This window comes from Carassius carassius, chromosome 44, assembly GCF_963082965.1.
Source record: "Carassius carassius chromosome 44, fCarCar2.1, whole genome shotgun sequence".
In the NCBI taxonomy this organism is placed as follows: Eukaryota; Metazoa; Chordata; class Actinopteri; order Cypriniformes; family Cyprinidae; genus Carassius; species Carassius carassius.
The window spans coordinates 4,486,040-4,511,781 of NC_081798.1; the positions used below are offsets into that span (position 1 = coordinate 4,486,040).

Sequence of the window (25,742 nt, forward strand, 5' to 3'; positions counted from 1 at the left end):
AAGACAGGACAGCAACTATTTTTTTCAGAGCCAGTTATGCAGAGTGCTGAAGTGACACGGATGTTGACTAACCTGTGATGAGTGACTGTTCTCCTCTAGGGTACTAAATTTAAATTCAACGTGTCTTTCAGTGTCACACATTTATGTCATGGCAGATTATTTCTCCACAACGGTGAACATTATGCTAATTTAATTTGTTAAAAAAGAGAAGATACATGGTAAAAAAAAAAACAGCATCCCTGAGGAATGAGAATGTAGACATAGCGCACAGCAGGGGAGGACTACTCAATGAAATTTGTGCTGTATGAAACAGATTGCATCATCATCTCTGCTGAAAAAGGTTTGTCTTTACAGTTGTCTTTTGACTATATTTCAGAAAACGACTTAGCATTATAGCCTTAAATTAAACTGACACTTACTCTCATGTTGTTTCAATCCTTTATGCCCTTTCTTTCATACATGTATTTCAAAAAGAGACATTTTTCCAGTATGATCACACTGCTTTTTTTTTTTTTAATATAGCATGCAAGGTGTTTTTTTTTTTTTTAGCTTTACAGTCCCTGTTAACCCTTAACTTTCATTGTTTGCACCATTTATAACATGAACAACAAGGTTAACATCTCATTTTGTGGTCTATGGAAGAAATAAATCAGCGGCTTCAAAAGAAATGATGGTGAGTAAATGATGACAGAATTTTCTTTTTAACTGGGCTATTCCTTACAATGTACAGCTTTCATCATATCCAGGTTTTTGTGGACTGTTCTGGAGAGTGTGTGTGCTGCGGTGTGAATGCATCACAAGATTGTGTCCTGGGGACAGACACCCTGCTGTGTCAGGATGTTCCGAAATTTTCATGGTGAATCTACGTTTTAACTTTCAATAAAGTGGAATGCTCTTAGGCATGTTTTTTCCACTGTCTCCGTGAGGCGTCTTTGAATCGTTTGATCCGAGCAGGGGAAAGCATTACATTTGCATCACTAGTGTGTATCTTTTGAGCATTTCTTTGAAAGAAAAAAGCTTTCAAATAGCTGTTCTTTTCACAATTAATTAGTCCAGAATAAATGCATAATCTGAGATCATGGTTATTTAATACCCATGACCAAGAGCTTCTCTTTGGTTGTAATAAATAGAAATCTCCTATATCGTATTGTCTATTGTATTGCTGTATGAATCATTTATTCAACTGATTCATTCAAAAATGTGAGCAACTTTATGAATTAGCTCATTCATCATTCACTCCAAAGATTTTGTCAAATATACTTAATTTAGGAACAAAACAAGCAACTGTGTTTAGGGGTGAATTACTGAAACAAAAACTTAATGTGTGAATCATTGAATCACTCATTCAACCTTTTCATTCAAATGAACTGATTCATTCTGAAACAAACTCAGTAATTCGTTTGAAAACTACAATTATAATTCTGACCGTCACATACACATTTTGACCAATTCCCTTCACACATGTGCTTTACATGCCTTTCAATGCAATGACCTCTGCTGACAGTCTTTGTAAGGCTACATTAACTTACAAATGAAATGAACAACTCATCTCACCAAACACACATACAATCACTCACAGGTACTGTATAATCATGCATTGAGTATCACTCTGTAAATGGTTGGGTAAATTGCTGCAAAGTGTGTAATTTGAAGTAATTCAGGTCTAAGGTTAGGATTTCGATAACATATACAAGCTGAGTGCTGGATTATATATTTGTGCATAGTGGGGGTGTGTAAAAACAGAGCAGGCTAATTGAAACATGAAGGTGTGCTCTTGACCTGCCTGTGTGAGCAGCCCAGTCCTCAGTGTTTAAACAACAAAGAGAGCTACCTTACATCTCTGCACGACACAAGCTACACTAATTCACGACCTGTTGCTAGGGCAACACCTGCCTTAGACAAAGCTGTACCTATTAGTCAGACACAGTCTAATGCCTGTGAACCTGAAAGCTTCTTGAGTGCTTCATTGTGGGAGGTCTTTCGTTTTCCTCACTTTTAAATAAGTATATGGTTAATGTGGAGTGTCTTGATTTCCTCATACCAGTAAAGATGTAGTCTGTGAAGGCTGGATGAAGCTTCCGGAAGGCCTCCTCAATTTTCTCTGTGATGTTCGAGGATGGTTTTCCAGACCAGGGAGTGAACACGACTGAGAAAGTCTTCTCCATTGTAAGCGCTGCCTCCAGGAGCCCCTGTGTGGAAGGGAAACAGAAAGATATTTGTTTTATTGTTCATTTACATGTAATTAGGTCATCAATACTTAAGAGTTACTGAAATGCACAATGTGATTTTATTTTATATTTCCCGATTATAATTGAGCTTTTATATTTTTCTCTGGCACTTCTATTAGATGGCATGTGGTTTTGATCATTTCAAAGTGAAATATAATTATACTTTTAAAACATAGGCATGATTAAATCAGGGCTGTGTCAGATCTTATTCGGAGTTATGATTTATTTCTTATTCAAGCCTTTGGTGTGTGACTGTTTGAGGTAATCAGCCACCTCCTGTCAGAATATAATATGACTAAAATAATAACATATTATTATAATAAGCAGAACACCAAAATAAAACTTAACAAGATTGTATTTGTTCCTATTGTACTTATTTTTGTGTATGTGTGTGAGCACGTACGTGTGTGTAAGGGAAACAGGTCAATTTAGCTTTTAGCCACACTTCAAATGTTTTCTTGACCAATTAGATATTGTCTTTGCTCTGGGTATCATAAATCATATGTTATCTTATCAAGCACGTGGTCCGAATTTTCCTGCTCTTGCAGGGTATAATTTTGGACATGATTCCTATAACAAGATATAACTCTATAACAATACATTTGACAAATAACTGATTGTCAGAAACATTTTAAGCAAGCAGATTGAAACACAAACATACTAAACATGAATATGTATCCTTAAGCTATCCTATAGTTATTAAAAGACATACACAATAAGTTATTATAAACATGATAGTCAAATGTGTGGGTTACATATAAATGAATATGGAGTTAAGCGATGGACTGATATTCATTTATAAGTCATTTTGAGTTCATTTTGGTCCATCTATATCTAGAAAAGGTTTCTGTGCCATTCTCTGACAAAAGATGTTCTGTGGTGACCAGAGGTTAAAAGGCCCCCTTAGGAATTTCAGTCTGGTACTGCTAGTTGGGGGAAGTCAATCCAAGGATCTTGTTTATTACTCACATGGGTTTACATGTGCTGGCCAGCGTTGCATCTTGATTACTTGCCCCAAATTTGACAATCTCTTCTCGAAATTGAAATTGTCAATAATTGTTCTAGTGGTGTTAATGTTAAAAGCTGTTCTGTGAAAGAGTTGGTTAGTTGGTTATTTTGCGTCTGACTCTGGCACTAGGAATGATTTACAGCCTACTGTTGCCTTTCTGAGGAATTCAGCTCGTGTTTCAACCACAGTCCTGATCGACTCTTTAATTTGTCTGGTTCGGGTCTGATACGCTACATGTGTGTATGTGTGTATATATACAGTCTTGTCAATTTTTATTTTAATATTATGTATATTGTATTATTTAATAACTATTGTATTATTTAATAATATTTAATTTATTAATACTTTTAAATACGTTTTAGTGATTTATACTTTTGCCAATTTTATTTGTGTTTTTAAATATTTCTATTTAAATTTAACTAACTGTTATGTTATGTTATGTTATGTTATGTTATTACACGGCTCTGTGGAATACTTGATTCTGATTGGTCAATCGTGACATTCCGAGGTAGGTTATCCCTAGATAACAACTGTTAAAAAAATAATAACACAAGCTCATCCGGGTAACAGTCGGTGCTGTACTCTTGCTTAAACCTTTTTTTCTTGGTTGAAGCTTTGCATTTTTTTAGCTAATAAAATATTAAAACTCGATTCAAAATGGTGTACAATTATTTAACTACGTCATCCTGGCATCACGCACTCACTCTCGTTTCATTCAAACGCATCTGCTGCCATTTTGCTACGACTGTTTTGTACGCTGTAGTGGATTATAAGAGAACTAACAAACTGGTAAGGTTTTAAAACATTTTCGTCTTAATTCTTTTATTGCCTTGATTATTTTTGTGGTGAAATGTTGCGTAATAAGTAGTCTGACTGGACCGTTTCCCTTAAATGTCCGTCTAGTTTGAATTTGCCGCTTGCTTGCAACTGCAGTCTTCACAGAAGCTTTGCGTTGAAATATTTCAACTCAAATCAATATTTTGCGTCTAATTATTTACTCATGTGTCAAGCAGCTTCACGTCGGGGTCCTGATCACCTTGTCGGGGTTTATTCTGAGAGAACAGCCAGCTGGATGTACATTATCCCTTACCTATGTTATGTGTTATGTTATATGTTACGTCAGTTGTAGTCACTTTAGCACTTTGTTGTAGTTGTAGTCATTTTTGTATAGTTTTTTTTTAAGTTTAAAATGTCGAAATATTAAAAAAAAAATCAAGTTTTTAATAGTTTTAGTTATTCTAACCAAGACAGGAAGTGACCATCAACAACTGTCACCTAGCATTTAATTAGGCTGACTTTTTATACAAACTGTGTATCAGACAGTCAGAACGGATTTGTAGGCAGTTTAGGGCTAACACTAAAATATAAATATTAACAATACTGACAGAAAAATGTTTCATTGCAAACTTTGAAAGCATTATTTATAAAAGTAAACTATAAATAACCTGAGTCTTGAATCAGGTCATGGTGATCTGTTTGAGTTCTGTGAAACAATTTATTCTGTCTGACCATGAAACACCACTGACGAAAGCTAAGATAAGACACCTTTCACTTAAGATACATCTTGTTTAGTCTTTCTCTTTTGAATTTACAGCACTAACATCTGCAGGATGTTGCCCTCTTCTACATAGGGAACACTGATAAAAGTGTTGCTGTGTATCATTACACTTTATTCTTCCCCAGAGGACAAAAAAATATACAAAAAGATGCTCTTCTCTTCATTCAGATGGGTCAAAACAGAATATTTCTTTGGTAGCAGTGGTGCATGCGTTACTATTGTATACGAAAACCTTTCAGTAGGAAAATAAAAATTCTCAGGGCAGGTTGGAGAAGATGAAAAGGCTCACCCTTACTGTGGGCCATCAAAATAAACACATGAGTTGAACTGCAATCCATGTGGGATGAAAATGGCTAGAAAAAAATACATAAATGAAAAAGGAGTGGGCTTGATGTACACTGAGAGTTATCCTACACTCAAGTCACTTCAAGCAAATGCAAATTATGAGACGGTTGCAGATACAACCCACTTTAATGAGGTCAAAATGCATTCATTTTATATGCTGTAAATGAGAAAAAAGCGCTTTTCCCTTGAGTTCGGATGAGAGAGGCAGCCTGGGCTAAGAGCACTTATATTAGTATGAATGTTTCCACCATCTTGGAATTTTTTATAAAGTGAATACACATCGCAGATTTGACTGAAAGGATAAACTAGGAGTAATGAGCGTGAAGCTAGTATCAGAGAAGCGTTACACAACACTGAACTACCAAACTAAACAGTGTTCCTTCAGGTCAAAGGCGCTGATGTTTTACACATGAATGTTTTGTGATTGATACGCATATATCTACCACAGTCGGCACTCTTTTAAGCAATAATCATTCATTGAGCTTTTGATTGGGCACTGGGCAGCCCATCCGTCCTCACCTGCCAATACAGTTTGATGAGCTTGCTTATGTGCCGGTTGTTGCCTCCTGACAGCCAGTAAATGTAGTCAGCAATCATGGCGCCCCTAATGACAAGGACAGAAACAGGTGGACAGTATCAGACAACTTTCAATCAAGATGTTACATAATCTAGAGGGAGACATGGCACATACTCAATAAGGGAATTCACTCGACAGACACACATGCACACGCCGTGCGGTGTCTCTCGATACAGTCAAAGCGTTTGCATCAGGCTGACTCATGTGGTCGCTGGCACAAATTTCTCTCTCTTGCATGTATTCTTTCTCAGCGTGACAGCGTTGTGCTAATAATATTCATGTGTGTGCATCACATTATCAAACTTGGGAGATGTGAAAGTGTAAAATAGACCTGTTGTGACAAATCTTTATATAACAAGGCGAAATAACCGCATTTATCTCCAATATGATGAGTGGACGCCATATGCATGTAATTACCTTCAATTTGCGAGGGTCATGTGAAAATGAGATTAGATGAAATATTCATCTTTGCATATAGTTTCAGATCATTTTATAAAAAAACAGAAGGAAGAATACAGTGCAAACTGTATAACAAGTTAATAAATTATCCATTAAGTTAAACAAAATACATTATTTCTATGACAAATGTTTAAATGAGAATATTCTACATAGTTTGTCACAATATACAGTATATATCAAATTCTGTTCATACATACAAATTATTTTAAATAATGAAATGAAAAATAAAATGAGGTCATTGTTGCTGATATGGAATTCTTTTTAGACCCTTATTCAAAAAGACATGTATTTCTATCAAATAAGAAAATAATAAATGAAGTAAATGTCGTGTTACGTTTTTGTTACTTATGCCAGTAGGTGACAACAAGTGACTGACTTTATGAGTGAACATTTCAATATGCTTAAATACATAAACTAATTGGCAGTACTATATGTAAATCTTACATGTTTATTTAACTTGTATAAAACCATTGGTCTGAATATCATTTTTGGCTGTGATTATTTGAAACAATAGCAGTCTTGTCATGCCATATGGCAGTACTTATTCTTCATGTTCATATTCTCCTATTTATAATTACACTGTTGGTGTCATTGTTTAAGAAACATTGTTTAAGAAACTTTATACAAAGTCTTTTTGCTTAGGCAAGGACATAGAAGTATTAGAAAAGTCATACAGTGAAGTTCAGGCTATCTTTTAAATGTGTCAGTAGAGAGCATCAGGTGACATGCATATGCATGTGTGAACTTCAAATTGATGATGCAGTAACGCGTTGCATGCAAAACTCTGGAGATGTAAAAAAAAACAGCAGAGTAGTGTTAGGGATGAAATATCACCTTCCTCATCACCTTGTGCTATGAAATATAATCTCCAAATTCATGAATGCACTGGAAAGTACATAACTTGGATTGTATTAGGCGCTATTTTCCGGAACACATTTTGATAAACTAAGCTGATTAAATTATCTGGCCTGGTTGAATCAAATGACTTGTTTTTAGAAGGGCACATTTCACTAGGCCAAATTAACATGCACTTTTATTATATAATGCCAGAAATTAAACCAAGACACTTGTTTTCCTCCCATGATATAAATCAAATCTGAATTGAGAATGCTGTGAAATTTGAGTTTGTGTATTCTGCTCTTTGGGCTCCTCAAGAGAGCTAATCTCCAACTAGAGTCAATGTGTACAGATCACCTGATGATAACCCTTGTAATTAGTCCAATTTTGATCTTTACACTAATCAGTGTAATTGCAATTAGTCTGGTTCTGATCTTTTAACGTATTAATAACCCCAAGTGAGAATTCTATTAGTTGTCACCAGTATAGTCTGATCAATGTGCTTACAATGCTTCATTTTCTTTATCAGATCTATGGACCTCTTTACATATTGATTTTGTTCTATGAAACAGCTACTGTGCTTGTCATGACTGAGTCATCTAATGACCAAAGATCTGGCTCATCTCCAGAGACTAGAAGATATGTTTATGTCATATCCACATCTTGGATATGACATAAATATATATATATATATTTTACAGTGCTGGTAATCTTGGAGTATAGTCTAAAGTTTGGAGTCAGTATGGTATTTGTTTTTGAAATAAATTAATACTTATTATTGAGGATGGATGCATTAAATTGATCAAAAATGACCAAAAAATTTACAAAAAAAAAACAGCTTTGCAATCACAGGAATAAACATTTGAAAATAATAATAGTAAAAAAAAACATTATTTTTACATTGCAATAATAGTCAAAATATGCACTTGACCTCCCATTTCCATTGAGACAAATGAACTGGATTTTTTTATTTTAAATTATGAACGGATTAAAGATGGAGTAGTTCTAGTACATCGAAAAAATGGGAAGTGGAAGGTCAAGTTGAGCACAAGGAATTAAAAGATAGTATGCAATGAAGTGTCGTCCAGGATTCCTTCAGGTTCAGACAAACTCTTTCTGTTTAAATCTAGATTAAAAACACATCTCTTTCGCCAAGCATTCGAATAATGCATCTCATAATTTGTGACTGCAGTTGCATCTGATCAAATGCGCATTCTTATTCTTTATCTTTGGTTAAACAAATTAATTTTACTTTGTTGGAACAGCAGGTACGCTAATGATGTCTATATCTGTTTCTTGTAACTAGGATTTACACAAGCTCCAGTCTGGATCCAGAACACCTGAGAAGAGATGATGCCAACCCCTCAGAGGACCCCAGATGATGCTAACGCTAACCCTGAAACAACATACAGAACTAACAAATATTGCTACAAGTGTGATTGCATCATATAATAATTGCTGTTAATAATGTTCATCATCTGGTTGACTACGTCTTGTATAAATTTTTCTGACAAATCCTGTCATATGCACATAAGATGACATTCACCACTTATAAGCTACTACTAAATATTGTAGAAACTTAATTTTCTGTAAAGTTGCTTTGTAATGATTTTTATCGTAAAAAGAACTATACAAATAAACTTGAATTTAATTGGATTTCTGCATACTAAATCCTGACAAAAATTAAGCATAGTGTGTTATTGAGACATAGTCAAAATCTTTGTGATGTCAGTTAACATGTCGTTTCACTTTCTTCCAGCCATCGCTGAATAAGAATCCAGCATCACCCCCTGTCTCGATTGCACTGAGCCGGGAATCATGGGGAGGCCTCATTTAGCTTGCTTGATTAATGCTTGATGAGGATGTGCAAGTGTCCTGCTGGGGTGAACGGAGCAATTCTCTCGAGTGTAAATGCCAATTAAATGTTTACAAATAATTAACCACAGTGCCTACTTGTCCCCTCAGGGGTTGAAATGTTGTTGTGGGTAAACATGGCATTTACAGTTAAGGATGCAGCAGGGCTGTTTAAGTGTTTCTACTCCTGCATCTGTTCAGGTGCTACATTTGCAGCTTTGAAGCAGTAGTCACGCACTGTTGTGTGCCGGTGGATGAGCCGATTCCTGTGGCGTGATGGCGCTCGGTCTGAGAGGAGTTTCTGGTGTGTAACGCCGCTTTCTCTTTTTGAAATGGGACGATTTTCGGATGAGAGCCGAGACATGGTGTGTCACTCATCCCTTGTTTTCTTAGCCAAGCATCAAATTAAATGCTAATTGTTTTTGTCTGTGTATGTGTACGCTGAGCGGCATAGTGAGCTTGACTAGAGACCCGACACAGAAACTGGATGCTAGAGTGTGTGTGTGTGTGTGTGTGTATATGTGTTTGTCATTATAACAGAGCACAAGCAGCACTTATCTTTCTCTCCCCCAGAACAGGCCTGGATCGCCCTTTAAATGCCATTTAAACCCTGTCATGTGATCAACGCATGACACCATCCTTTTGCTTTGAAAAGAAGCATGCTGGATTTGTGAGTTAACCATTTGATCGCTCTCACTAGCGTCTGAGGTAACAGGACTAAGAACTATCGCCATTTCTTTAATGAGGGACCTTCTAAACTCTATAGCTTAAAAAAAGGTTGCATTCGAGCAGAAAGCCTTGTGAGTAGCGCTTCGAAACATAGCATGGCTGTGCTCCAGGATGACCCGCAGTCAAATCTAGGCTTGTGGTCCTTTCCCATTCATGTCTCTCTCTCTCTCTCTCTCTCTCTCTCTCTCTCTGTTCTGTCCAAATAAAGGCAAAAATCGCAAAAAGTGGCAGAAAAAAAAGTTACTGCAGCACCAAGGAACAAAAAACCGTAACACCAAAGCTGCATTTATTTGATAAAAAGTACAGAACAGTAAAAACTGTAATATTGTGAAAAATTACAATTTAAGATTATTTCTATTTAAAATATTCTAAAATATAGTTTAGTCCTGTGCATTTTCAGCATCATTACTCCAGTCAAAAAACATGATTTTGATAAAGATTTTGAACTATCATCTGTATCGCAGTTTCATGCTCACGTGATGTCGTATTTAAAGCAAAAAAAAAAAAAATATATATATATATATATATATATATTGTAATATGTATCATTACCGTGAAATAAAATTACGATTTTGGCCATATCACCCACCCCTACGTCTGTCCATGACTTCTCATTAAAGGGAAAGGAAGTTGAAAGGAAATAATTGATCAAAAATAAAATGAAGAATAGGAGGAGTATTAAAAATAATAATAATGCTAAACTATATCCAGTATAATATTAGATTGTGTAGTTTTGTGTCACAGGGGTATTTGAAGCTATGAGGGTATACATGACAAAGTACTACAGTATATTAACACAAATATCAATGTTACATGAAATTTCATAGCAGAAATGACCCGATCAGACTTCAGTTCAGTTCACAAGCTTTTGTAAAAACCTATATGGATATATATAAAAGCAGTGTACTGTAGTGCATTGCATTCTCAAACTCTGCATGTAGCCCTGCTTTCCTTCCCAGCTGTCAATGTTTGTGCCTGTCACATAAATCACTTTTATGTCCACTAGCAGGCATCTATGACAAAGTTACATTCAGTGTGTAGGCCGGGAGTCGAGGTAATTTCAAAGTCCTTGTTATTTCACTGGCTTTGGCCACACGGGGGTGTCAAACAATAAGATGTATGCCAAAGGGATACAAAAAAATGAAAGCAAAGAAACAAGTATAAAAGGATGGAGAGCGAGTGGAGAGGTTTCTAAGCAGGGGACTTCATATCAAGATAATAACAAGTCTGGCAGCAGAGGCCCTTGGTGGCTGCTACAGAGATAAACCTGCCATTAGGGCTGCAATGTGAGGCCTACAACTCCGACAGACTATTACATCCTTAAAAGTGAGAAGTGATGTGGGGCAAAGACCCAGTTGTTGCCCTTGGCAAACGGGCACGGCCTGTCTGACTTGCCGCTGTGTGCCCTCACACCCGGGGCGATAGTTTGTGAGAACCTTTAGGTTCTAACAGATACTCCATGGGAACGCTGAGCTTTTAGAAGGCCACATTCCTGCTGAACAGCAGCGCTAAAATATGCAGAAGTATTTTGCTTCTGAATAGCAGCATGTCCCCTAATTCACACGGTTAGGCAAAAACTGAAGATTGGCATCAGGCAATCTGCATTGTTTTTCTATGGCGTCAGCACTTAGTGCATTCTTGGCTCCGCGGCATGAGGTTTAGTTCACTGCTTTCCCATTCCTCTCATAACTCCTGTCCAAGCTTGACAAATCAGATTGTTTATGCACTTCACATCCCCCCTCCTCCTCAAAAAACAGCCAAACAAACAAAATTTGCATCAGGACAGAATGTTCTAAAACCTAGCCTTGCTTTCTACTGCCTACATACAGTAGGAAGTGAAATGGACTGCGTGATTGCTTTCACATTTAGGCTAAGTGGCTGACACCACCTCCGGTGCAGCATTGTCTTTGGAAATTGTGAGAAAATCAAGTACAAAAGGTGAAGTAAGTGTTCCACAAGGGGACAAAACAATATTGATTTGATTCATTTTTACACTACTGGAACTTATTATTAATAGTTGTTTTAATATAATATACTAAAATGTTATGCTTACTAGAGGTAATTATATATATATATATATATATATATATATATATATATATATATATATATATATATATAAAATATACTACCAACTAGGTTATAATAATATCAGGTCTGATCTACAGTTACTAGAAATAGCTACTACCACAGTTTGCTATAGGACAATACTATACCAGATGTTCATTGATTCCAGTAGAGTCTAAAAAAATTTGAGATACTCTTTGGTAAACAGTGTATTTTTAATGAAATATAACCATTTTTTTAAATTATTATTATTTTCTTTTTTGGAATTTAATTAATTGAATGTGGTTGATGCGATGCATTGGGGTATTCTTCTCATTCTATCTATCTATCTATCTATCTATCTATCTATCTATCTATCTATCTATCTATCTATCTATCTATCTATCTATCTATCTATCTATCTATCTATCTATCTATCTATCCATGTAATATTCTATATAAATAGAGAATATTATATAATATTATATGTAATATTATATATAATAAATGGTACAGTAAATAATAGTCTAATAAATGGCCCTTATTAAATAACATATTATTTATTATTATATAACATAAATGTATATCTAAAAAAGAATATAGTATATAGAATAAATATAAATCTATTATAGTTTACACACACACACACACACACACACACACGCACACAAGCAAACTTGACAACTCATGATGTTCACACAAAAGTTATATGTGGTTAAGACTCAGCGCACACAGACTGGCATCTAATTCCAATCTTTCTACATTCCCATCAAATGAATCTCTGCTGACATTACTCAGTACAGTCTACTCCTGAAAACTCCATGCTATATTAAAGCAGAGTCCAAGTGCAGTTTGTCAGAGCACAATGCATGGTTGTGCATTTCAAAGAAGCAAGCATGCCACTGAAGCTGGCGCCACTCTTTAACCTAATCACATCCTCTCTCCAGCAAATGCTGCTCAGCCATTTAAGCTCTTTAAGAGGAAAATGCATCTATGTTTTGAAGTTCACATGCCAGTAAATTTCACAGAATCAATAGCTCCAGCACAAAGAAACCAAATTATTCTCCACATTTTCATCATTGTACTATTTTCTTCCTCATTTTGGTAATGGTTGCTTATATATACTATCATCCATGACTCCTTTATTGAGATAGTTTCTTTGTTTATATATATATATATATATATATATGTTTCATTTCTATAGGCAGTATCAAAGTCAGATGTCAACGTGCACAATCAGAAAGCATTAAAAACAGTAACAGCTTCTACAGGAAATATGTGCATATAGATTCACCTCGCCTTGCAATCTTAACCAAAGGAAGAGTGAGTGACACATCAAGATATTGAACTCGAAAACGGAAATTATTCTAGAACGCAATATCGTTCCGTTTGTACAGGAGACAAGCTTTTTCAATGCAGAAATAAAATTAACAGTGTAACCTTTGCTCTTGATGGATCCTGGCAGAATTTGCTTCAGGAAAGTGGTCTCCAATGCTCACAGCGAGTGTCAGTACAACAGTTAACACTCCTAAATGCTCCGTCAGCATTTAACATGGGGAAAAAAATTAACCTTATGGCTCATTTCCAGAAGTCAGGTTTGTTTTGCAGTTGTCTTTAAGTTTTTGAGCAGAATCTGATTGAACATTTAAGGGTGTTTATGTAACTATACGGCACTTTAGTGACTTTCAGAAAATTAACTAAAACACACCGTTTCACCTTAACTTGTTTATTTGAATACTTACAGTGTCCACTGGTGGACATACAAGCGTTATCTCTCTCTCTCTCTCTCTCTCTCTCTCTCTCTCTCTCTCTCTCTCTCTGTTGTTCTGCAAAAAAAAGTTTGTGAGGATTTGGAGCTCCTGCTGTGGTCTCGAGGTCATGTCTGGATCAGAGTTACTTTGTGATGGTTTTGACATTGAATGCGTTTTCTGTCAATAGCACCCTATCTAGTGATTTGAGTATTACAGGTTGCTACTTTAAAAGACTGAATAAGAATGTTTACTCAAGCACCTCTGACAGCTCTCTGGTTAGCCAAGTTGCCCCATTCTCCATGAAAAGTGCATTTGTGAGTGTATGACTTTGGACAGCCAAATTAGTCCATTTTTGGCTATTATGAGGCCAGGTGCATACCATCAGAGGGGCCGCTGACAGAGCCATCAGTCTTGAATGGGAGGTGTGCATGAAGAAGGAAGCTCAGTGAGCTAACATTCTCTGCCAGCCACATTTACAGCAATGACATCTTTGCCTCTACATTAAAGTGATGACGCTTATCGCTCTCAAACAAGGTCAGTTGTGGAAGCTCTTTACTCAATACACACAGCAGTGAGAGACACTTCAGTGCTTAATCACAATAATGTTACACACACATGTTTTATTAAAGTTGAGTGTTATGGCATGTTTGTGAAGCACTTAGACAGCATAGTCGATTCCTTTCAAAAGGTAAGCAGCAATATACAGCAATGCTCAGGAAAGCAAACTGTAGTGGTACTGTACCATAACATTTATCAGTCAGTAGCACAGATTTTAATTATATTATAATATATATTATATAATAATATATATTTTAATAGCTGTATTGGTAGCTATTGGGTACTGTATATATATATCACTTGATATTAAATAATTAATTGCTTATATGCCCATATTTAGATTAACCTTTCCATCATCTCACTCAAAGATGAAAGTTATAAGTTAAGAAATAATAAGTTAACAATATTTATATTTTTAGTGGGTTATTTTTAACATGAAGAGTTGAAATTTTATATGGAATATTATTTTTAAGGTTAAGGTTAAATAGTTCATATCAAATAATTCAAACTCTATTGTATTATTGTTATCATTCTATAAAAGTGTGTGTGTGTGTGTGTGTGTATATATATATATATATATATATATATATATATATATATATATATATATATACTCTATATATATGTGTGTGTGTGTGTATTACAGTGGCCGAGAGAGCTCAACCAGCTGCAGATTCCAAAACACATGCAAATTGAAAAAAACACCAGCAAATAAAAAAAACATCTTCATGAGTTTGACAAAACAAGTGCTGCAAATCCTTCACAACACATGCATATAACGAAACGCGCTGCAAAATCTCACAACATGTGCATATAACGAAACACGCTGCAAATCCTTCACAACACTTACATATTAAGAAATGCTGCAAATCCTCACAACACATGCATATAACGAAACGCGCTCCAAATCCTCACAACACATGCATATAACGAAACGCGCTGCAAATCCTCACAACACATGCATAACGAAACGCACTGCAAATCCTCACAACACATGCATTTAACGAATTGCGCTGCAAATCCTCACAACACATGCATATAACGAAACTTGCTGCAAATCCTCACAACACATGCATATAACGAAACGCGCTGCAAATCCTCACAACACATGCATATAACGAAACTTGCTGCAAATCATTCACAACACATGCATATAACGAAACACGCTGCAAATAGCACTGACCACAATGGAAATGTTTCAAGGAGACCTCAAAAAGTGTCGGACTCAGCTTGGATTTGCTTATCGTGCAGTGGTTACTGGTCAGTGGAGTTGTTGGTGAACTGAAAGGTGAGTTTTTTTCCCTTTATTTTTGGATATTATTAGCCTAAATAAGCTGAATAATTACATGATTAAATGTAAAACGTTACTTAAGATGGCTAACTTTAATAACCTCAGCTAAATATAATTTCAAGGTTAATGAAAATAAATTTGCAATGTTTCATTAATTGTTTCTTAATGTGCATGTGCTGTGAGGATTTGCAGTGTTTCTTAATTTGCATGTGTTGTGAAGTATTTGCAGCGCATTTCGTTATATGCATGTGTTGTGATGATTTGCAGCGCGTTTCGTTTTATGCATGTGTTGTAATGATTTGTAGCGCGTTTCGTTATATGCATGTATATTGTGATGATTTGCAGTGCGTTTCGTTATATGCATGTGTTGTGATGATTTGCAGCGTGTTTCATTATATGCATGTGTTGTGATGATTTGCATCGCGTTTCGTTATATGCATGTGTTGTGATGATTTGCATCGCGTTTCGTTATATGCATGTGTTGTGATGATTTGCAGCGCGTTTCGTTATATGCATGTGTTGTGATGATTTGCAGAGCGTTTCGTTATATGCATGTGTCGTGATGATTTGCAGCGCGTTTCGTTATATGCATGTGTTGTGATGATTTGCAGCGCGTTTCGTTATATGCATGTGTTGTGAGGATTTGCAGCGCGTTTCGTTATATGCATGTGTTGTGATGATTTGCTGTGCGTTTTGTTATATGCATGTGTTGTGATGATTTGCAGCGTGTTTCGTTATATGCATGTGTTGTGAGGATTTGCAGCGCATTTCGTTATATGCATGTGTTGTGAATGATTTGCAGCAAGTTTCGTTATATGCATGTGTTGTGAGGATTTGCAGCGCAGTTCGTTATATGCATGTGTTGTGAGGATTTGCAGCGCGTTTCGTTATATGCATGTGTTGTGATGATTTGCAACACTTGTGTTGTCAAACTGATGAAGATGTTTTCTTCATTTGCTGATGTTTTTTCAAGTTGCATGTGTTTTCTTAAGTTGCAGCGTGTTGAGCTCTCTCGGCCACTGTAATATATAAAGTAAAAAGTGTGTGTGTGTGTGTGTGTTTTATGTAAGTTTACATTTTTTTTTATTTTGTCTTGAAAGAAATGCTCTTTTTAACTTTCTATTCCTCTAAAATCCTAGACTGGAGTAACGATTAAAAAGTCAGCTTTGCCATCACAAAAATAAATTATATTTTTAAATACTTTAAAATAGAACCGATATTTAGAGTTATTTAAAATAAAAGAATATATTCAATATACAGTACTCTTTTTTTATAATATAATAAATAAAGTTAAATAATAGTTGTTCAAATACTTTTTGGGGCCCACTCAAAGTAAGAACAATCTTTCTTAATTGAACTAACAACTGTAAGCAAAGCTAGCCAGACCGAATACACACCTACTACAAAGAAAGAGCATAAAAAGTGAATCAGATCAGTACAAGTGCGACATACAGTACACCAAATGTTACCAGAAAACATCTCTTCCCCCACTGGGGCAGTGGCACTAAATTTGAAGGCACGGTGGCGGAGTTGATCTATTTCTGCTTGCAGAAACTCAAATGTGAGAGGGGGAGGAAAGCAAGAACAAGTGCGAGAAAGAGACCAAAGTACCCATTTCTTGCTCTAATCTATTTCAACTGGGTTAATGTGGCTTGATAATCATCAAACAGAATATGACTTTCTCGCGATAAATGGCCCCCGCAGCCACCAGTTGGCCATGGCATTTGGCGCAACTGATGCCTCTAAATGATTTATTCCAACACTGTCCAATAACTAATGGTAGCTGTCATCTCTAAAAGACCAATGGTGGAACATAGGCATTTGGGAGCCGTATCATTAAAACACATATGGAACATTAGAAACGCGGAGGCAACAAGGGAAAGATGTCAGTCAGCAGTGGCGGGAGTGGATGTAACCGTAGCTCTAATTGTCTTCTTCCAACTGCCAGTATTTATGTATTGCCAAGAACATATTTTTCCAGCACAGGCCGACAGAACAGAGGGAGATGTAACGAACCACTGGGCAGACATGAGTTTGCGGGGTTTGTCTAAATGACTGGGAGCTTTTCTCCTACTGAATCTGTCTTCATTTCGAAGAAAAGACCCTTTCTGAGCCCTCCATTAATGCCAATTTTACCTCGCTGCCTCACAGGGGTTTCCTAGCAGTCGATACACCATGGCTTGTTGAAGGTGGTTCTGAAAACAGATGGGGTTTAGCTGGATGCTCCTGCAAATCGAGAGGAGAGAGATGGGAAAATGTAAAATCATGTTTCTTGGAACAATTTGCAACCAGACTACATGAGAGAGATCAATCATGGCCCATAATGGGATTAATAAAAAAATAAAAATAAATAAAAAATTGAAGACACTGATGTCTATTAGTGTAAAAAAAATCAGATTGATATTCCTTTTTTAAGTCATTTAAATTGCATGAGATGGATGGGGTATTCTGAATAACGATGAAACAGAATTTAGAAATAAAGTAATATAATATGCATCAATCAGCAAGAGTGGAGTTTGAAGTTTGATTAGCATCATGTCGAAAAATGCATGTAGCAACAACAGCGATGTCAATCAATCAGGAATGCAACCGCAAACAACCACCAAAAACATACGTCTCCTAAACGCTTCTCGGTCTGATCAGCCATTTACCGTATAGGAAACAAACAAACGGTGTCTCCTCACTATTCATTAAATTCTGAGAGATCCCCGACAGGGGTGCCAGTGAGAGACAGGAAGACAGGTGTAGAGACCTCAGTGAATCAGTGACACCTCTTATAAAAAAATAAAAAAAACACAGCTGCCTGCCAGCGATCATAGCCAACTTTGAAGCTTCATTAATTGCCATTCCGTCATCGCTTGTCGCAACATGCGGGGTGTTACTTGGCACACACACGCTCTTTCGCTCAGCTTTTTAATGCTTGGTGAAATTAACTGCGTGTTCCTTGTGCTTTACATGTGCTAGTTACAGCCGAGGTCACTGGTAATTGAGGAGCCGGCGCCATACGTTTGACGAGGCAGATGAATCGCCGCTGCGCTTCCTCCAGACAGAGACAGAGTGTTAAAAAAATAGGCCTTACTCATTCTCTGGGCAGCACTTCCTCTCTGTTATCTACTTTCTTAATAATTTACAGAGCTGAAACCTCACAGTTATTAAACTAGTGCCCCATTAACCTGTGAAAACTTTGGATTTTCTTTTTCTTCCTACTCTATGACTATCCAAATGTCAGAAAATGACACTTAAAAACCACAGTTAAGCCAGTAATTGACTTCATGACTGCAACATATTCTGGCCAAGAAATGGCAATTTAGATAAGAAGGGGCCATCTGGCAGTATATAGATTGGAAGAGGTTGTCTCTTAGGAAAGGGCTTTTTAGTTAATTTTAAACCATTTTAATAGATTAAAATTAGTGCTGTCAATTAATCTTAATTATTACATAATATGCTGATTAATCTGAATCACAATCAATTTGGGCTGAGAAATTGCCCCCCCATCCCAAATGATAACTTAAAGTCATTATTGTGTTAATTGAAAAAAAAAGGTATTGAATAATATTGAGAAAAAAAAACTGATTGGTTTACCATAACATCTACTTCTGAAGTGGTATATTAGGTATATTTATACAGAATGTTCAACAATTAGACCTGCTATGTTGTTTTAAATGGGCATTTTTTTTAATGAAAATTAAAATTTAAAAGATTAAATGATTAGTTTATCAACATGAAACTAAAAGTGTGAGTAGGTGGTGGCAATGATTTGAGTGAGTTGTTCTGTCACTCATTAGTTCAAACTAATCATTCACATTTTTGGTTCATTCACAAATGAAGCAAGTGAGGTCCTGTCCTAAATTGCTCCCTAAACCCTTGCGGTCTTCCTCTAAGTCCACACTTTAATGACATAAAGCTGCTCGACTGTTGGGTAGGATTGTGCTTCAAGGGCCGCAAAGGTGCTTGCGAGCACCCTGCTGAAAGCTAAAATGGCAAATGGGACAACTGCGGCATCCTATGGTCTCGTGGATTTAATTGACACAAGCAGACTATTGTAAGTCTGCGAGTGCACATGAAGTGCACCATTTGGAACAGGGCCTGACTGTCCTCATGAATGAGTCATTGAATCACTGACTCACTTGATTTGAAAATGTGAATTTTTTCATTAACAAAACAGCGCTGTGTGTTGCTGGGAAATGCACAACAGTTCTGTTGGGGTTTTGTCTGAAAATATTTTCTTTGGCAAAATTGAACAAAAACAGACTATACTCACAATATTGTGAAATATTGTAAAATATTTTACTTCTTGTTTAAAGAACAGGGGTGCGTTCTCCGATAACGTTGTCTCTTAGCGCGCTACGAATACTCAAAAGGTACACCTTAACTACAGGTATACCTTTGCTACGTGTGTTCTCCGAACTATACCTTAGGATGTTGCTTAAGGTAAACCTTCTTAAGTTCGACCTTAGCAGTTGCTGTCCATGGTGGAGGTGCTGAATAAGTTGATATCAACGCCTCGATGATCGATTGTGCGCTCTTTCCTTCACAGCGGTAAAGGTAAAGTATTGAGAAAACAATGTTCTTTATAAAGAAGCGTTTTAGAAATAGTACAAACTGCATTTATTGGGGCTTATTGAAATAAGTACATGCAGAAATAAATACGAGTATGTGTTTATAATTTAGCAAGTGTACAATCCCAAACCCTCACGGCCATAAGTGTGTTAATGTTCTCCACAACGTATGCTGATTATCCACCAGCCGTATCACATTATTGGCGTAAATCGCTCATTTGTGTAATTGGATGATTTCCTCAATAAAAAGCGCAAACATGAGAGACATACCGACATTCACTATGTCGGGGAAAAAAGTCCGCAAAAAGAGATCGCCCAGCCACACTGAGGTCTTACTCAGCCCATATCCATCCCCAACAACCTCCAGAAAACTCCACCACGGCATAACAACGAAGAGCCGCCAGCAGCTGAATTTCGGGGCTGAGGGGGTAGCTCCGTCGAGTTTGTCTTGACAAATCTGGGCCAACAAGATGCAAGAGCTGCAGAATTTGCTCCCGTGGCAGGCAAAATGTTTTACAATGGTCTCTTCTGACATGGTAGTCAGTGGACTAAAATGTTCTCTTATAAAGTAGTTGACATACACTAACTGGCTCCGCGGACGCCGCCGTCTTTGATTTAAAACAAGTACTCGCTGTCTCGCTGCCATAGCTATAAAGTTTGTGTAAACTAATCTTTCTTTATATAGACTCCTAAGCCTTTTCTGTCAAATGGTTCACCAGCTGATGTGCCTTAGGATAGTAATTAAAAAAGCTAACAACCATTAGTGTATGGAAACTTTATTAATGAAAACACTTCCATACACTGGGTGTAGGCTATAACAACTTAAGTATTTTATGTGTATAATTTTAAAGTAAAGTAAAAATGTAATTTTATTACTAAATCAGATTTTATATTAAATGTTCATATAAAATTTTCTATGTGTAATTAAACTGCGATGTAAAAAATCTTTTTGTGTAGTGGTGGCCACTAGCGGTATGAACCGTCAGCAGCGATAAGGTATAGCTAAGAGCGCTCCAGACCAACCTTACGAACGCATGACTTACAGAAGGTATACTTAACTAAGAAGGTTTCGGAAACCACGTATTAACGATAAGGTACTTCTTAAGGTACAACTTAAGAACGACGTAGCGTTAAGGTAGTTTCGGAGAACGCACCCCAGATGTATAAAATTAACATCACATTTGCAATTGTGCAGATACTTGGGAAATAAATAGCACTCTTTTTTATGATATTGCTAAACTATCATATCATATTAACATTAGAAAAGTTTTTATTTTGTCAGCATTCTGTTTGACAGTAGAAAAATATAGCAGTACTGCATTGTTTTTAAGACCTCCTCACCAGCCGCACTCCTGACCTCAACCAGGCCGGGAGGCGATGACAGAAAGCCATTTTAATAATTAATAGAAATGTCCATTATACATTTTTTTATATGTGATCCATCTGTGAATTTTAAGAGTGGAAACAACAATATAGATAGAGGTGAGTTGGCACAGAAGTCAGATTAGATCAAATGTAGCTCTGACGCACTGAAATTTGCAGCATGTAATAAAATTGTTTTTGCTTTGACAAAACTGTGTCAGTTGAAAGAGGATCTTTGTTTCATTTTCATATCATTTTTTGTCTTTTATTTTGAAATTGGTGGTCATGAATTTATTTTGAAGTCTTATTTTTCTGGATGTTTGTGTCTCTATAATCTTTGTCATTATATTCACCTGTGGCTTATTACCTAATTAGCTGTTAATATCCTTATGTTTCCCTGTGTTCCATTCAGAAGGGCTCATCCTTATGACCTAATCCCTTCAAAGGGTTTACCCTTCAAAGTGAGAGCTTTGTAGGGTGTAGGAAACCAAACAACTGTTTCTTGAAGTGCCCTTCTGCATCATCATCATCCTCATGTGCCCACGTGGAGGCACCGTCATCATGCAAAGATTCTGCGCAAAGGATCATGGTAGCCCGAAGTTTCCATAAGCTGTACCCTTCGAAATCCTTCATTCTGAATGGCTTTTTGAAGTGGCCTAAGTTTTGAGCACTTCGGTTTCAAACGACCCTTCAATATGGCGGCCATGATTGTTTTCACGCAGAAGTGCATGTGTTCCGTTTGGAACACACCGTTTGTCTCCTGCAGTGAGTTTTAGTTGAAGCTTTACTTGTTGATTCTTCAAGAGAGTTTTGTCAATGGTTTGAGCTTGATTTATTTGAGGATATTGACTTTTTGGGGGCTTTTCTAAAATTAAAACACTAAATTTGAGTTTGCATTAAGTAGTATATTCAAACTGAGTATGTTGAATTTGGCCTAAATCATCTCCCCTCCCCCTCTTTTGTGACACTGATTGCACAAAAATTTGCATTCTTATATAAATTAAGATTTGGTAATTGTAATTATATAAACATCATGTAAATGGATTGACCTTATAAATTAAAGATGAGCTATGTATTGGTATGATACTGGTTATTATTTATATATATTTTATAATAAAAATAAAATTTTCAAATTTTACATGATAATGTGATTCACGTATAACATTTAAAATGATTCATTTTAGTTAAGCGTATTTTGTTTATTTAGACAAAATATAATATTTTTATGATTGTAATTAAAATGTGAATGTTGGCCATGTAAATAATTATTGTGATCACTATATGCTTTATAAGAAACCCATTTCTAGAGTTCGATAATACCTTTTTATACCTAAAGTTTGGGATTTGGATTACATTCTGTGTCGATGAATTGCCATTTAAATATACTGTAAATGCTGCACACCTCAACATATAAAGAACAATATATGTATACAGTATATAATAATTCTTAATGGCTTGCTCCCAATACCCATTTTATAATTTATTACAATTGTTAAATTAGTTACTCCTGCAGGCTATTAACTGCAACCACTTTTGTTCTTTTACAATTAATTTGCAATTTGACTATGCCCTTCATATATTAATCTTGATAGCAGTACCTCCATTGTTTGCTGACATTATTGCATGAAAAGGTGTTTTATTCATGTGGGTCAGGTGTCCATTCATACACGTGAACATATTCTAAAAAATTGTGACAAACGTATAGAATATAGGCTAGTTTTGGCTTTATTATTAGCATCGGCAATATTGACCGTTAAAAAAAGACTCTGAGGCTTGAGTTTGAAATGTCTAATCTGTCATGAGAGGAAGCAGTTTGATGTCTTTCTGTCTGCCTTTAGCTTAGTATCCTTTAAGGGGTTGTTCAAGAAGCCTGACAATAATTATTTGTAGATCACAAACTTAGTTCCGCACAGCGACAGACTAAAGAGCGAGCATTATTTGAAAATGGCACCTCCAACCTGAGTACATGACAGGAAGAGACACTGAGCCCTACAACTTTAAACGCTCTGAAGGTATTGTCATCACACGGAATACAAAAGCAGCTACCTTTGTATTTTTATCTGAATTGTGTTGTTGTGCTCCTGCTCATCGTGCACGGAGCTAATATATACAAAATCTGTTCGACAGGAATCAACAAAGCTGTCTTTGATGGGATTCCACCCATATTCTCATAGCGCTCAAAGCGGGTTCCTACGAGGAGAATGGAGAGATAACAATTGACATCCAAGGTATTCTCTCCTTATTTTCTTCACTGAAACAGGAAGATAAATGCACAAGCCAAGGAGTAATCCATAAAGGATTTTAAAGTATGCTAGCCGTATTTAGAGCATCAGCTCGCCTACTCCTCACTGGATCCATTTTGGAAAAAACATTCCTCTGCGTTATTCATATGGCCAAATTATCAGAATGTAATGCAATGGGGCTGGTTGTAAAATATGTAAAAAAATAAAAAAAATAAATTCAGGGATATTTAATTTAACATTTGCTTGCTTTTAAAGTAACACACTTTTTTTTTTTTTTGTATTGGTTTAATTAATTTTTTTATTTTGTATTTTTACATTATATTGTATTAACATACTGCATATCTATCTTTTATTTTTACAGTCAACAAAAAAGAGACGTAAATGGAAAAACATTTTTTTTTTGGCAATATCAGCCTGTATAAGGAAAAAATGCAGCATTTTCTTGCTTTGTATATTTTCAACATGGGCCTAAATGGAGCTTGAACTAGATTTGATGCTGTTCAGGGCAGAGAATGCTGACTTAGCGCTGTACTGTACATACTGTATGAAAAATCAAGCTTAGTTGAGGTCCTTTCAGTGCATGTTCAGTGGTGCATCACATCAATTTTCATAAGCACTATGCCTTTAAATGAATGAGACGCAAAGAAGCAAATACAAATGCATGTAATAGTTGTAAGATGGAGAATAAGGCATACCTTTGGTTTGGTTTTTATCATCAACTTTGTGTCACTGCTCATCTCTATTCTACATTTATAATCAATCAATCTGATTGGATTAATTAATCAATCTGATTGGATACGATGTCTATGATAGCTGAAATATGGCCAAGATAAGCCTAATCATGATCTTCCTTACAAACCAGTTATCTTTGTAGATTACATGAGTACAAGCCCTTTAGAGCCTTAGTAGATGGCTGACAAGGGTTACATGGCTAAATCACAGATGTACTGTTTTAAAAACATCAGATCATTTTGCAAGCTGTAGATGTATGCATGGTTTTTATTTCTAAATATTATGTCATGTATTCAATGCACCTGTCTTCAACCATTCAGGTGTGCGAGAGACGTTTATTTGTATTTCTAAAGCATCTGTGCTGACAGCGAAGGAGTGTTTGTATGTGTGCAGGAACAGAAATGTCACAGTATTGGCTTTTGATGAGCAGCTGGATGGTGGAATTATAATGTTTCAGAACTCTGTACAGATGTTTGCAGTTTGCAGTACAAACCAGTGTGTTCTTATTAAGATAACCGATTAAAATAATATGATAGGGCACATCAATTGTCAATATCAAGCAGCAAAACAAACTGTTTTGTACATCTAATAATAGCTGGACACAAATTAGACTGGAAGCTAGACTCATAGAATTTACAAATGGCGGCGCCCATTTTTACGTCAGGAAAAAGGTGGATATATATATATATATATATATATATATATATATATATATATATATATATTGAAAACATTTACATTTATTCTTTATATAAATATATTTATTATATAAACATAACAAGTATATACAATTATGTATTTTTATTTACATATAATAAATATACACCGTACACACACACACATTATGTGAACAAAAACTTTTATTTTGGATGTGATTAATCGCGATTAATCATTTGACAGCACTAGTTATTATTATTTCCTTTTCTGTGGCCTAGAGAAGATTTAGCTACACTACCTAACAAAAGTTAGGAGTTGATTTATTATTATTTTTTAAGAAGTTTCTTATGCCCACTATTAGCATTTATATGAGAAGGACAGTAATGACAGTTTTATTTTTAAAATGTTTTTTTATGAGTATACTTACAGCAGCTATTATCCTTCAGAAATCATTCAAATATTAATTTGAAATATTTTTAAATATGTTATATGTCTAGCCTCTGAAGCATAAAAGGAAAGGAACAAGGTTAGCCAAATTATGTTCCCATGTTTATTTTGTTGTTGTTTCATCCAAAATTGCATTTCCCTTTACAATTTAAACTGCTCTCCAATTGGCTTTCAGGGAGTCTGCTTTTGATATAGTGTAGTGTGGACCGACTTTTAGAGAACCTGATTTCAGTCACAGAATTGCAGTTGCATTACATATGGTTCATGATGTTGCCATGACAACCCATCTCCTTTTGTTAAACATATATTTCCTACCTCAACTCATTTCCTTCCAAACAGTCTATAATAATCTATATATATATATAGGCCTATCTGCAGAACATATGTATTATTTTCCTTTATGTAAGATTTTCCTCCCTAGCTTCTCAGCGTATGATTTTCAGACTGTTTTGAATGTCAGGATTATTTTTAATATTCCCAGGGCACTCTCACAGAAATGC

The 25,742-nt window shown here is 35.8% G+C and overlaps 2 protein-coding genes across 4 annotated transcripts in view; one reads left to right on the forward strand and one right to left on the reverse strand.

Annotated features, from left to right (window-relative positions):
• Positions 1 to 25,742, reverse strand: part of LOC132126049 (spermatogenesis-associated protein 16-like) — a 47,960-nt gene that overhangs the window by 15,931 nt on the left and 6,287 nt on the right. The window contains exons 4-6 of the mRNA XM_059537045.1: positions 17,379 to 17,468; positions 5,660 to 5,744; positions 2,042 to 2,189 (exon numbers count right to left, since the gene is read on the reverse strand). Of these exons, the coding sequence (XP_059393028.1) occupies positions 2,042 to 2,189; positions 5,660 to 5,744; positions 17,379 to 17,468 (323 nt within the window). The remainder of the gene's footprint in view (positions 1 to 2,041; positions 2,190 to 5,659; positions 5,745 to 17,378; positions 17,469 to 25,742) is intronic.
• The window catches only part of LOC132126048 (neuroligin-1-like), a 284,712-nt gene continuing 280,609 nt past the window's right edge, over positions 21,640 to 25,742 (forward strand). For all 3 annotated transcript variants that reach the window (XM_059537039.1, XM_059537043.1, XM_059537044.1), the window contains exons 1-2: positions 21,640 to 21,928; positions 23,291 to 23,391. The gene's annotated coding sequence lies outside the window, so the exon portion shown is untranslated. The remainder of the gene's footprint in view (positions 21,929 to 23,290; positions 23,392 to 25,742) is intronic.